At 35.9% G+C, this 15,554-nt stretch overlaps 1 protein-coding gene across 1 annotated transcript in view; it reads right to left on the minus strand.

Moving 5' to 3' along the window:
- Positions 1–5,315: 5,315 nt before the first annotated feature.
- The window catches only part of HGF (hepatocyte growth factor), a 49,498-nt gene continuing 39,259 nt past the window's right edge, over positions 5,316–15,554 (minus strand). Inside the window, exons 12-18 of the mRNA XM_062491563.1 lie at positions 14,356–14,394; positions 13,805–13,901; positions 11,130–11,204; positions 10,388–10,534; positions 9,597–9,703; positions 7,600–7,745; positions 5,316–5,486 (exon numbers count right to left, since the gene is read on the minus strand). Of these exons, the coding sequence (XP_062347547.1) occupies positions 5,316–5,486; positions 7,600–7,745; positions 9,597–9,703; positions 10,388–10,534; positions 11,130–11,204; positions 13,805–13,901; positions 14,356–14,394 (782 nt within the window). The remainder of the gene's footprint in view (positions 5,487–7,599; positions 7,746–9,596; positions 9,704–10,387; positions 10,535–11,129; positions 11,205–13,804; positions 13,902–14,355; positions 14,395–15,554) is intronic.

Genomic DNA, 15,554 nt, shown 5'->3' on the forward strand with positions numbered 1-15,554 from the left:
TACACGTGGGTTTTATAGGAACATAGCTGTCCAGAAATCGGTGCCTTTGAAGACAGAGTAAATACACAACTGAGCCCTACTAAATGGCCTGCTCTGTTTACACGAGGCTTGTTAAATAACAGAGAGCAGAACACAAGCAGTGAGCATCAATGTGGGTTTCCATCATTTATCATCTGCAGATTACAGTGTTGCTGCAGTTACAAAAGATAAAGCCACGACGGAATGTAATATGAAGGCAATATCCCTTTAGAGATTTTTGTTGTGCAAATTGCTGTACAAGCAGTTAATTCTCATGGCTCCCAGAAGGCACACAGGTCACCTGAACATACTGGAAACTGAATATAAAACTATACCAAAGTATTGCTTTGACATACGGACTGTTTATGGATTTTTATAACTTTGGAAGCATTCTTTTATGGTTGAAGTTATTGCAAGCTTCCCACTGATTTCAGGAGTTCTTGATAAAATTCACTGATTTTGTGGACTGATTAGAAATCCCCCATTTTGAAAAACAAAACCACACAAACAAAAACAAAACAAAACAAGCCCCCCGAAACAAAAAAAAAAAACACAAAGAAACAAAAAAAAAAATCCACAAGAAAAAGATAAAAAAAGGGATGTTTGCCATGGAAAAGCTCAGAACCAGACTTCAAGCACTCTGCATATGAGTTTATTTGAAAAACGATTAACTGTGGATATAGCTGGAGCAAATATATATTTAAATCATCAAAATCACAGAAACAGAAATGCTTACAACTTTGAAATTTCAGCTGGATAATGACAAATAAGTAACGAACTTACTGTCCCTTATTTGAACTCACCAGGATGCTCTGATGTTATAGGAGTTTGCAAACACTTGGCACTGATCTGCTGGGGTTAGTAAGGGTGTTGCTTATTTCCTTTTCTGGTAGCTGCTGGCTGGTTGTGGTACTCAGTGCAGCAGCAGCACCAAGGTTTGTTGCAAGTTACTGCTTTCCTTTGCATCATCTTTTGTACCATCAGCAGTATTAAGTGATACTGAGAAGGGAGCCCTTTCCAGAAGTGTAAAGTGCATTTTTACAAATAAATAAAATTCCAAGCCTCTCATTCTGAAACTGTAAGGAACTAAAAACTTCCAGAAAATATTTATGCTTAGCTTGAGAACATCCTTTCCACTGCAAATATACTCTCACTGTAATATGCTTAGTCCATTCCCACTGCAGAAATCATTCAGAAAGGTCTTGAGAAGTTCCAACAAGATCACCATGTATGTGGTTCTTTCTTTCATTTTATTTTCAATTCTGCACTTGGACACTAGAGGATCTTTAAAGCACCAGTCCTCCTTACTTTGCACATTAAAATTCCTCAGTGGAATTGGAACTGGGAGACTTGCAGTGGGGTTCTGACCTTGTTCTTTCAATAAGAAATGTAATGCTAATTAAGTTGTTGTTTTTTATAAAATACTTTATTAAGAATAATAAGAGTAAACAAGGTTACAAAAATACCAACTTTATTAACTAACGAAGATGTTAATTACAGAAGATTTGTATTACAAGTTATAACCAGAGTGTTCCCTTCTCATTAGGCATTCAGCAAGTTGAACTTAATGGGAGCATTATTTTTCCCATTTAAATAAGAAAAAATACTTCTATCATACACTAAACTTCACAGGCAGCTCCCTGAAGTTAGATTCCATGCAAGAAAACCCCATAAAAAATGCCCAAGTGTGTGTTTAAAAAGGAACACTGAAAAATTTTAGGGTGGAAAAGCCTTGTCAGTTCCTGCCAGCAGCCCCAACATTCAAAAACAGTAATATACCAGTGCACATGAGGGAGGGAGAAAGTAATTGCTAAGGAGACAAGCTAAATAACCAATCCAATAGGCTTCATACAGTCTTATGGGGGTCAACTGGTTTACAACCATCTTTCCAGAAGGATGATGACAAAGCCTCAACTCCTGCGGAGGTTGCCTTGGAGCTGAGAATCTGTGTACAAGGATTCACGTGGAAAAGCACTGCATGACTCTCAGGCCCTGCTCTTTTGGCAATCACATTCACTGAATTCAAGGGACATTTTGCCTGAGTAGATTTTGACCCCCAGAAATATATTTGGACCCTCGTCTGAAAAGCTCTAACTCAGCTGAGTAGCTCTGTCAAGTACATTATCATTACCTGCAGGAAAGGATTGTAGAATGTCTCAGAGAATTTTAATCTTAAACTAGAGAAGAAGATTTCAGCAGTAGCAGCAAAAATTTAGACCAGTACATTCCCAATTGAGAGCTACATTTTTCTCTGAGGGTTGTGAGGTGTATGAAATAAAAGAGATAGAGGGAAAATGTTTTCAGGGGAAAAATGTTTCCTTTAATAAAAGGAAGAAGCGTTAGCCAGTTCCAATGCCCAAAGAATACAGTGATTAAGTTGGACTAACTTCAGTTGCACAAAAAATGCTCTTAGGTTTTAGCTCCAGAATTTTATATCCAGACATTACACCTTTCAGAGATAAAGGATTAGTTACAGCAAGGAGAATGAGAATGAAATTCAATGGAGTTTAAGAATGTCCTTAGATAAGAATTTAGGTTCTGTACCCCTCATTCTAATCTGATTAAAAACACATTTGTGAAATAAAGTTCAAATCCCACTGAAGTTAATAAGAGATTTTTCACCATTTAGAAGGGCTAGATCAGGTCCCCTTGTTATAACAGAGAGAAAAATATTAGAACAGTGAAAAAATATCTCTAGAGTGTCCTTTCTTAAGAGAGTCCTGTAGTTATAACAGTTGCCTGGTACGGTACCATTGGTACCAACAAGAAATATTCACAGGAATAAATGAAGTACAGATTCATTACCACATATAATTATTCTTCTCTTCCCTTGCTCTTCAGGATCTCAGTTGCCCTCCCTCCTGGGATAGGGAGAGCAAGAGTGTCTGGTAAGCAAGTGCATACAAACTTGTTAAGTTCTGGAACACCAACTCAGCACAATTTATTTTACTGAGGCACTGCCCAGAACAAACAGGTAAAAATCCTTACACATTGTCTAACAAAAACCAGTATTTTTATCATATATATGTGTGTGTGTGTGTGTGTGTGTGTGTGTGTGATATATATATATATATATATAAAAATCACAGTCTTCTGCACAGCAGAAGCTTATAACTAAAATATTTTAGGATTCAAAAATTTTAGATAGACATAACAAAATTCCTGCAAATATAATACAGTGAGCACATAACAATTCTTAGCATACAAAGAGTGAACATGGAATTGTATCTTTTATCCACATTCCATTTGTGGCTGAGAACAAAACTCGCTTGGAGTTTTTTAAAAGTCTTTTGTCTTTCTTAAAAATGTAATCCTTTGAATAAGATATGGTCAGTATACGCTTAGTATTAATACGCTCTTCACCTATGTGACAATAATTAAGTGTAAATACAACAGGCTAAATCCTGCCCTCTTTAGGCCTGGTTAGTAAGAGAGGCTAAAGGAAGAATGAAGGCTTCAGAGGTGGCCAGAACAGACTGTCTGCATAGCATCCACAACCTTGAATCTGCTGTACAGAGAAGTCACATCTTGTCCAAAGAGACTATTTACAACAGGAGGAATTTCAGAACCTCTGCTTGCTGAATCACTTCTTCCTATGCGCCAGTAGAGTCCGCTGGATCTCAGAGATCTCAGCAAGCCTAGCCACTTAAGCATGGGCTGAAACTCACCAGATGTAAGCATACTTGAGTCCCACTGAAGTCAAAGTGCACTGCTGAAGAAAATGTGGTGAGTCAAGACAAGGCCTGTCTCCTGAGATGTCTCCCCTGAAGTGGTTGCTTTCTGACAGGGCAGGATTCAACCCTGCATCTTCTGCATTGAAATGTCCTTTTGTGTGTCTACACCACGGTGTCAGCCTCGTGGCTGTGCAGTTAGATATGAAAAACAGACCAAACACTACTGGAAACATTTACAATTTACACAGTCACAAGTGAAGTAACAGTGCTGTTACTTATGCAATTACATATACAGTAGTAAAACTAACAGTTGGATATACTTCATATCAATTTTCCAGAAATTAAAGGGTAATCAGTGCCACTTATAACAACATACTTGTACAATACTTCCAGACATAAAATTAAATGCCTACAGGAGAACAAGCATGTTTCACAGATGATGATTTTTTTGTTCCCTTTCCCTGTCAGCATAAAAGAAAATGATTGTCCTATGTACAGGCAGGAAACGAGTAACTAAACTATCGGTGATGTTGTCCATATTAAATACAAGATCATATCAATCGCTGCAATTGTTTTATTATCCTGAAAGGAAATATACAAAGGGTAGATTTTTTCCAAATCTAGTTAAGGTTCTATTCAAGTTCTCAAGTCTCTGAAAAATCATTAATGTATAACTTACTTTTTTCAGTCTTAAGTCTCTGAGCTAGGTGCTAGATTCAACTGTTTTTTCCTTGCTGTAAATGCAGAGTTTAATGAGATAACTAGAATCTACTGAATTTTTAATACTTGTCTGTTAAGAAAGATTTGGGCATATTTGATACAAATTTCTTCTAACACCCAAAGTCTTACAATAGATAATCAGCATTATTTTTTCAAACCATATGAGATTCTGTTTTTAGCATTGAAAATCCACAGCTATTTCTGGGTCAAACTTCAAAGAAATTATCAATAGTTGGCTAACCAAAGTAAGGTTTGAGATATCTGTTAGAGGACCACATAAACAGCGAAGGAACCAAGTGCAGAACTGGAGTCTCTAAGCACTGTGAAAAAGAAAGGGATAGTGACTTTGAGAACTCTGCTCATGGCAGGCTTGTCAAATCAATAATGAAAAGACTACTTACTAAAGATATTATTTTTTAATAAAATACTGAAATCTTTGACCTCTTATAAGGGGTAAAGAAAAATATGATCATAAATGCTGTCCTTGACAGATGCATATATCTCTCAGTAGAGCTTTTGTTATATATGAAGAGAAATATATGGCTTATAGAAAGAATATGTTAAGTAGAACTACAACTCGTTTCTCCTTCTAAGATAATCTGAAGAGCAGCATTAAGGGGGTCATATGATCTATTTCTATGAAACCATTTATCATCCAGTAATGTCTTTGCAAATTGTTTATCCATTCAAGTATCTTCAGGAGATATGTCACCATACTTGCATATACTGTAAGTCACTCCAACATTTGTAAAACACTGATAGACAAAAAACACCAAAAATACCCATAAATATTAAAAGAAGCTCAACAAACTTGACTATCAAGTACTTAAAAAATTGTTGATCTTTACATTACATATTAGTGACATACTGTCCAAAATCTTTTGATGGGAGTAGTTGACTTTTTCAGGGTTTTCTGTAGGTCATCATAATCTTGTGTATCCACCGGGAATAATATGAGACCCGAACAAAAATCCCAGGACGATTTCGAATGGCACATCCACGGCCAGGAACAATGACACCAATTACTATCTTCAGCCTGTTTTGTTCACAAACCAAAGGACCACCGTAGTCTCGCTAGGAAACAAATAAACACCATGAGAGTCACTTCTCAAAATGCTTCAAGACACAGCTCCCACCTGTCTACTACTGAGTGGTTTCTTTTGGGGATGACAGGATGCAACAGGCAATAGCGTTCTTGCCATAGGACATTAACCAACTTCCAATATATTGTATTTTTTTTCCTAATCAGAACTTATGAGAAACAGTTTCAGAGTTGGCCTCTGACCTTTTGCTCCTTTCTGTGCAAATTAAGCTCTGTGATCCATTTTTATATGTGATTCTAGTGACTTCAGACTACCAGATTTTAGTCACCTCTTTTAGCTACCTGCAAGCCTAATATTTTCTTATGTCAATATAAACCAGATGAGCAGAATGTGAGTTGACAGGTAAACATCTTTGTTACGATGACAGGCTTTGCATCAAACACTACTGACAAAGTCAGTTTAGTATCTTTCTTTCAGTCAGTCATCTTGCAAGACCCTCGGATGAGAATCTGTATGTACTAATAGGCAGGGGGGATAACAAAAAGTAATATTTTTAAGCATTATTTAGAGACATAGCTTGTTAAAATGATATTTTTTTTTGTTATTATGAATGAATTAGACACCTATACACTAGTTTATGCATTCTATGAAAATTTGGAGTATTACCCACTGAGATCAGAGTTATGTACAATCACATAGAGCTGGGTCTTGAACACAGATGCTGCGGTTTCTATCCAGTTTAAAGGTGGACTGGACCCAGAAAACTCACTGCAAAAGTAGACAGCAAGTTCTCATATCAGATAGTGAGTTATTGTTTCGAAGAATGAAAGCTGACAATTAGCATTGCATTCTCTCTGGATCACCAGAGAAACAACAATGCTTGACCTTTATTTGGTTTGGGATTTTTTCTGACTGACGGCAGACTAGTTCCCACATGAACAATGAACTGTGTCAGCGCCATCAGAGAGCCTCATAAAACACTTTCAGGAGTGGAGTTTCACCTGCCAATCTGATTTTGTTCCTCTGCCTGTTCTCTGCTAAGTAAAGTAGCTTCAAAGGAGAACTTAGGGAGCAGGAAACTGCTCTGTGATTAAGACTGATTACTAATATTAATTCATTCCATTTCTTCTTGCAGGGGAAAACAAAGTGCAGGATCCCCAGCAGACTTCCATGCAGATGTTTCATTTATAAGCCTTGACAAGTCTAAGACCTCATTTACAATTAAACATTTTATTTTGAAGAAAATACTTTGCAACAAAAAATGATCCCATGGAATATTAGTAACAAATGGAAGAGGCCTCAGTTTTATGAAGATGACCTCTGTTCTCCATGGTTTGGTAGTACCCTTAGGTGGGGAAAATGTTACTACATGGTTAACATTGGTATTAAGAAATCAACAATTCTCTTCCAGATAGTAAATACTTAATAGTGTTCATGACTTCCCTTCTTCTAGATATCTGCAGTCAGATTTTCCATTAAAAAAAGAAAAAAGATTTTATCTTCCTGATCTTCCTGTAATAAACTATTTACAGCTTTTCTCCTCATACGTCTTTTCTCCATTTTCAAAACTATTGTTAAGCAAAACAACTGTACCAAACTACACAATCACTGAAGTAGTTCTCCTGTCCTCATCAATGTTGCTCAGGCTCAGGAGACCAAAATGCTCCAGCCTTCTGACTCATACAAACCTCAGCACACTTTTGGATCTTTCTCCTTCCTTCATAACTTTATCACCTCTGTTAACTACTGACTGTTAAGTATTTTGCATGCAGGACGTCATCTAAATAAGGAGGTACATTTGCTCTAGCCTTTGATTTCTACTCAATCAAAACACACAGCAATTGCTACCACAGAGCCCACCTTTGTTCTTAGTATACAGAACACAAGTAGTCTCAGTCTAGTGAAGTGTTTTCGTATATGAGTATATATAAGATTCCTGTAAATCTTTCAATGGTGTGGTGGCACCCCAGTGAAGTTGAAGTAACTTCTGCACTCTGACATAAAATAGAAGACTTGTAACACAAATAATTTTCCAGTGCAAAAGTTTAGTGCAATGAGAATAATTATAAAACCTCCAGTAATTTTTCTAGGGGAGAAAGAAATAGCCAGAGTCCTAAAAATATATTAGGAAATGCAATGTTTACCTCACAAGGCCCAGCACCTATGGTTTCAGCCACAGCACAGATTTCAGACTCATTCACAGTAATCTTCCCTTTGAGATATTGGTTGCATTTCTCATTTCCCAAAATAAGCAGGTTTGCTACTTGAAGAAGGCCATCATAGTTAACTACTACAATTGAAAAGAAAAGAAGAAAAATGTTGTAGTTTACGGGGGAGAAAGTGTTTCAAGATACACTCTAGATAAACTTATTCATGTAATTTCAGTTACTGTACTTTCTCTCCAAAACTCACATTTTTGTCTTTCCCCACTGTTACCAGGCTTTTGAATTTTGGTTTCCTTATATTTTCAGCAAATGGGATTTGCTAGACATTTGTTTGGTTTTCATGTCTGAGAATATCTGAACAAGTTTGTAGTACTAGAATAAAGGGCTGGGTAAGTGGGCTTCCTCTACAGCTTACCACCAACTTGCCCAGTCATCAAAGAAACCAGAAAAAGAGCTTGGAAATGTTATCACTCCCATCAGTGGAGGGAGGATTCTGCTCCCTGCCTTAAACATGAGTTAATGTGTAACAGTGCCTGCCATGGCCTAGGGAAGGACGTGTGACTTGAAAAATACTGTAGCAGAGTGGAGTTTTTCTCATTCTGTGCTGGCTCAGCTACCCTGAATGACTTTGTGCCTGCAAGGGCAGAGCCACAGCCTTGTGCAATCTCCATTCATCAGTGTGAAGGTCAGGAAGCAGGAGCCCTGTGGAGCTTACTCTTGTTCTACATGTTGAAAGACAAGCCTGTACAAGCTGCAAAGATAAATAAAGCGTCTGGACCTGCCCATTCTCTGCACGGCCATCAAATGAAAATGCCGAGCTTGCCCTCCACTGACTTATTATCCTGTTTTCTTGAAAAAAATGGATGTAACACTTCTTCCTTCCCTGACTGGGATTCTGTGAGGATTATAATAAGCAGTGCAAAAAATATAGTACAAAGTCCTTGGATGACAGATGTTATGTATTTACTGTATTACATAACCCCACAGCATTGCAAACTCCTTATCAGGTCTCTTAAGCTAAGCTTTCCTGTGATGCTGTTCTGTGCTCCAGCCTGATGTCCCTGTCCCCCAGACAGCCGATGCCCCAGAGGATGGCTAATATGGGCATGCTGGGAACATCAAAGGCAGTCATTTGGGAGAGGGCTGGTACAGATTAATTGCCACCCACAATGAAATGGCAGAGTAGTGGCTACGACGAAGACAGCCTCAGAATTCCAGCCTAGCTTCTGCTCTGCTTCCAGGACAGTGTGAGTATATTTGTGCTGCTTACTCAGGGTCTGTGGCAAAACAACATTTGAGCACAGTAAATATTGGAGTAATTATTGTCAACTGGCAGCTATTAACTTTTTATCAACACATAATTAGCCAGATATAGCATTTACTAGACTAAATAAATGTCTGTTCTCCCACATATTTGTATTTTCTTCACACAAAACTGTGTTTAATAAACATTAGAAAGGTTGCAGTGTCAAGTACTCAGAAGTTAGGAAATGCCAGACTTGGGATTGCCTCTGCATCCTTACTTCACTGTTGTTGTGTATGTTAATAAAGTCTTTGATTACATATTTCTGTATTAGTTTTTCCACAGAGGCTTGCTCTGGATTACAGAAAGAGACTGCTCAAGTAGATGAACAAAGATTTGTCAAGAAATCCTGTTAACATTCTGCAGAGAAATTTTGCTTTCTTATTTTTACATGTAGACTGGTATTTTTCTCTAATTCACTCCTTGAAAGGGTTGAATCATTTTGCCTGTCCCTGAAACACCAACAACAACAAAAAAGGAGAGACTAATGGAAAATATTCATATTAAATTAACTTGGATAAAAGGCTCAGAGATTTACAAATAAAAAAACCTATATTTTAACAAGAAGTGTTGGAATACTGTGGCATCAGGCAATACCCGCAGCCTCACCTATAATGACAAGAGGAAGTAAGTTGTCAACGTATTCATTTAGTTTTTAAAAATAGTTTCTTACATCCAGTGTATCCCCATCCATAAACACTGCAGCTGGTCTTCTCTGGAATGGTACATCCAGAAATGGGCAATCGGATTATTTCTACAAAATTTGTCAATATAGCAGGTCTGAAAAGAGGAAAAAAATAATAGATATAATGGATTTTAATTAACCTTCTAAAATGTTTTTTGAAAATTACATTAAGTCTATTATAGACCACAGCAATTAAAACTGTGCCAATTCTTTTCCTTCTATTTTCTGTCTTTGAAGAATATGATGGATTCTTCTACCTATTTTTTTGTACTACAGCTGCCAACTGTCATGAAATTCTTGAAGTTCTGTCACCACTTTTATGCTATATAACTTGGGTTTTGATCTTAAAAGTAAGTAGTGATGGCATTTCATTTGGATATATATGTTTGTTAATATGGAGAAATTTTGAAACCTTGTCTATATACAGATCTCAGGATCTCAGCTACAATCTGGTGCTTATTCTATAAATTAAAATCATATACTACTCCATGTGGCTACTTTGTGGGTTTTCTTTAAATCTCCCAACAAACCTAAAACATGGTTAATAGGAAGAATAATGTAGGTATAATTTCACAGGAGTAACATCTGTTTTCTGAGTAATGTTGGTGGACCTGCATTACTGCGTAGACCAACTAAAATTTCTTTCAGTTGGAAGTTTACCCCATGGAGACAGCATATGTAGTATTGGAGACTGCAGAGCAATGAACTTGCAAATCTCATTTAGGAAGAATCTCACCCAGCAGATGAAAGTCCCAGAACTCACAATAACAGTTACTAACCTGCTAAGTTTCAGTAAGACCAAATCTGACCCTGCGGGGCCATACACCAACTGGGAGATATTTCGGACTTGTCTACGCTTCTCCTCTCCCTTTCCCTTGATATTATGGACTCCAAGCCAGGCTTTGTAGTCTTTCAAATCTTTGTACCTAAATGAGGCAAAATTGGTTATGATTTTGCTGACTGTATAATAAAATAACTAAAAACTCTGCTTAATATGATTACGCTGGAAGATCTCAACTAACGCTCCTTAGCAGAAATGGCTTCATGCTGCCAACTGCTCTTCCAAAATCAACATGCTTGGATGTAAGGTTTTGGCCTGAAGCCACTACATAATTTTATCTTTAACTGTTACTAAAATCTATTTTTTTTTTCCATAATAGTATCCAAACATTTAAATCCTTGGACAGTATGAACCTTTGAACTTTTTTAGATTTACCCAAGTTTTCTATTTTATTTTGTCCAGTTAAACAGAAGCATGACATTATTCTCATAAAGAGACAATTGTTTCACCATGACACTTGGAAAATCTATTTATGCTTCTACATAAAATAGCCAGGGCTATTTAGATTTACAGCAATAATAACAGAAAACACCAAGGTCCCACAGGCCTTTTATATCAGAAAAGCAGAGTTAAAGCCAAACAGGAGGAAAAACTGCTGCATTCAAGTTGAAGAAGAATCGTGCTGATAAGTTCCTGAAAATACATGTATTTTAATTTTGCAAAGTTGCAGACTACTGTACCGAGAAGGAAAACACTGCCTTGCTGTAAGAACCCACTCTTCTTTTATCAAAGTACCACCACAGATATGCTTACTCCTGGGGGAGAAAAGAAAAAATAAAATGCTTAAAGCACCCCAAAAACACTAGTATCAATTTCTACATAGTCAAAAAGTTTAGAGTATTTTGCTCCCCACGTTTGCTCGTGAAAAGTGACACTGGCAGCACTTTGCTCTGTCCCTTTGCTCTACAGTTTCAACACTTAACAGCAGCATTACTTTGCGGAGCTTTACTCCAATGTGCAAAAACCAGAAAGAAAGACAAATTCAGTTACTCTGTTCATTTAGTGGTTTCAAAGCTGAATTTGTAATAAGACATCTAATTTAAAATTTTAAAAAATAAAAAAAAAAGAGGGCAAACTCTTTGTAACAGGAACTGGACTGAAACTTTCAAGCAAATCCCCAAACTGCCACCAGATGTAAACAACATTTGGTCATTATTCATGCAAGTATTATTCAAAGCATTGACCTCAAGGTGGAAAGTTCCTATTTGATTACAAGCCCTAGGAGATTTGTGTCCCTACATACTTCAGTTGGAAACAATCTGCAGTGTATGACATCCTACATGTGATTATAGAAAACCTGAAGTATAATATATCAAGTAAAATTAAAGCAATTAAGCATGACAGCTCTTTAAAAAAAAATTACTGTGGAATGTAGATTAATTAGTTTCCTTCTTTGTGCCTCCAAAATCACATTTATTTTCTGTAGCTCTTTGGATAGTGAATCAGAATTGTCAGCAATTTGGGACAAGCTTAAAATCTCACAATTTATAAATTCAAATCACACAAATGTTCAAAGCTTTGCAAAGAACTACTAGATAGATACCAAACTATTTGTGGAGTTCACAGACAGCAGGATAACACAGAGCTTTAACTTTTTTGGCTTTTTTAAAATAATATTTTGGTTGAGGAGCAAAATATCTGGTCCAAAAGACTAGAGTTTTCTAAAATGCAGGTTCTAGATTTATTATAAAAATATCACAATCAGGAGTATAACTATGTTCTTCCATGTTATGTTTGCATGACTTATTATGTTATAGAAAATTTCATCCTCTGTGTTAGAAGATTCATTAGTACACATAGAAATATTTAAGCATGTGGAAAATTTAGAACTGGTTCCATGAAACAGATGAAATCCATTTAAATACACTTAAATACACTTGGTTACAGAATCTGAATTGGTTATACAAGAAAATTTCATTGATCAATTTAAGATTTGTAGGTGGGCTTTGGTTACCAAATAGGAATGGTTTCTAGGTTTCACTGGGCCTTCACCATTCAGACCCAGCAATTCCATTTTGGAGTGAACAGCTAGGCTTTCTTGCAGAAAGGTCAGAAGTCATTAAGATTTTGTTTCAGACAATATTCTATTTGCTTCCTTGGTAACAATACAAAATAAAACTACATTTTTATGCCCATGTGTAATACTTCAAAATTATATTTTGGTGTTGGAGTATTCCAGGAATCCCTTATTCATAAAAGGATCTGCAATCATTTAAGCACTCATGTTTCATGGAATTTTATTGCATAGCAGAAAATCCAGGTTCAACTACCCTAACAATAGCTGTTTATATTTCAGGCACCCAGATGTAATTCACCTAACCTGCCTTAAAATAACATCAAATATCATGGCTACTTTTAAAACAAAGTAGCAAAGATTAGCTTTGTCAGGGAGTGATTTAGCCCACCTATCTGGTTTCTCAGTCTAGAAGTACAGTGATCTTCCTTTAGAAATATATTCCAATGCACTCCCAAAAACATCGAGATCTGTTGGATTTCATAAGATGCAAAGGTTACCAGAGATGGGAAGAACACCTCCCCTCCCACCCCTGAACTCCTCTAGCAAAGAAGAGATGTAGAGAATATATTTTTATCTTTTCCTTTAATCCCATTTTTCATTTAATACCTCTTTTACAGCATAGTTTTAAAAGAGATGATGAATCATTAGCTAATATAATTGAGTTTACTTTAGTTTGGCCTAGCAGACCTTTGTCTGCTTGTTTAACTTTCTTTTCTCTTTTTTTTTTTTTTTTTTTTTGGTGATAGAAGATCCAGGGCCGATACATGAGATATAGCCTGTTATAAATTGATGATTCACACTTCCAGCTGATGAGCTATGAACCAGAATAAAGAACATACGAAACAGCCATTCTGTGTTCTGGCTTTTCCACAGCAGCAAAGATCTGCCATAATGTAATACATGTGTTATACATAAGATGTGCATGTCAGGGTCTTGTTTTACAAAATTAAAAATATTTCCTTATAGCTCCTACTTTCAAAGTGTAAATATTGATCTGAAATTCAATTTTTTTTCTAACAGTGTCTAAAATGAACAGTTTAATGCTGTATGTGAAGCCAATGTTATGAAAAAGTCTTCAGTGGCTAATTTCAATTAGAGCAGATCACTACAAATGCTTTGCTGGTTCTTGTGTATAAGTTAGTGATAATGATTATATAAACTATTTCACTAGCAGAGTGAATACAATGGCATCGCCAGACATTAGAAGAGTGCTGATTCTCTGCTTCTACAGAACTTAACAGCAATGTAAAAATATTCCTCCTGTGATCAACATTTTCTACAATTCTAAACCAAATATCCTAGTAGTTGTATTGCTCTTCTAATCAAAGTGATAGTTACCTGTATGTCAAACTAACCACCCATCCTTCGTTAGTTTGTGTTGGAATTCCATTTACAACTCTCAAATGTTTTGTTGAAGCACAAGGAATGGCAGTATCTGAAAGCAGGTCCAGAGATCACATTTTACTAAAAACAGTGGTAGGAAACATGCACAGTTGCATAAAAGGACCACAAGAAAGTCAGTATTTACTATGTATTAACTTTCCTGTGTTAATGTAACATATTTCTAGGCCATCAAAATTACATCAGTGAAGCTGAGTGGGTCTATTTAAATATCCATAGGGAATACAAAATACATACATTTAAATAGTTTTTTGAGATTTACATAGATAAAAAGCAAACATTGAAACTCATTACCAAATCATGACAGTGAGAACAGATAAAGCAGTATAATAAAGCTATTCCCCATTTTTGTCTTGTAAAATTAATTTTGCTCAGTCAGTGGGTTTTAATAACTTTAACTAATCTTTATTTTGTTTCTCAGTTAGAAAGAAGTGTCTAGATTTAGAGGATACTCATGCACTGTGCAGCTCATACACAAACTTCCTTACCATCCAAGCTGGTTGTAGTAGGAGTTGTATCACCTTCACCTAAACAGACAGACACATAAAATAGCCATAATACAAAATTAAAATACATTTAAAAATTGAATAAAATTCAACAGGAAATGACATATTTTTAGCTTCAATGGTTCACAGAGTTTTAAACTTCAATAATTTCATCAATATACTGCAAAAGCAGTATTCAGTAAGGCTTAACAAGAAGGCAGAATTTTATTCCAATAGAATGAAATGAGAAATAAGCATTTTGTTTGGAATGTCAATCACTTTTCTTCTTGGCTGAATCCTGAAGACATCAGGCTGCCTATCATGTTCAATTTACATTTTTCATTCAAACAAACAAATGCAGAAAAATGAAGTTATCACTTTTATATAAGCTTTCAGGAACTATAGAAGTAATGATATTAAGTCCAAAGAAGACTGAAAGAAATTCTCAATTCCTTACAAGACTTTGAAAGACATTTTAAGTTCCTATCAGCAAAAATTTATTTTTTATCAAAACATGTACCCTAAAACTGGTTCAGTTCTTCCATCTGGTTCAATTAAAAAAAAAATAGTTACACGTTTGCTTAAACATGTTTCTAAACGTTTACCTTCAGTGGCATGTACAGAGTGATCCAGCATTATGAGGTACAGGGGTAGCTACTGAAAACTTGCAAAAGGAAAATTTAAACAGACTCATACAACTAGATTTCCATCATTAAGAAAATGTGTGTGTGTGTGTGTGTGTGTGTGTGTGTGTGTGTGTGTGTGTGTGTGTATACACATATATATATATATATATAGAAACACACATATAGGTATATTCATATGTATATAGATACAGTTATATCCATAGTGAAATTTCTATGTGCATGTATACACATATGCATATGTGTGTGTATGTATGCACATGTGCTTACATACATGTGTCTCTGTGTATTACTGTATGGATGTGCTTATATATTTATACAGTATTGTAATATTAATGTGTATGAGTTACAGTTGTCACAGGGGCATATTCCTACTCTGGTGTTTGCAGAAATGCACTACTCACCAGTTCTGGTTACCCTACAAATGTTTGCTGAGAATACATCCTTAGGAATTCACAGATCCAAATAATGAACTTAGAATAAGTGAATAAAAAGTATTTCTTCAGCTTCTATTCTTCATTTATATTGACAAAGATAACCTTTTGCACAGTTTTGTTT

Source organism: Cinclus cinclus, chromosome 4 (genome assembly GCF_963662255.1).
Source record: "Cinclus cinclus chromosome 4, bCinCin1.1, whole genome shotgun sequence".
NCBI classification, from domain to species: Eukaryota; Metazoa; Chordata; class Aves; order Passeriformes; family Cinclidae; genus Cinclus; species Cinclus cinclus.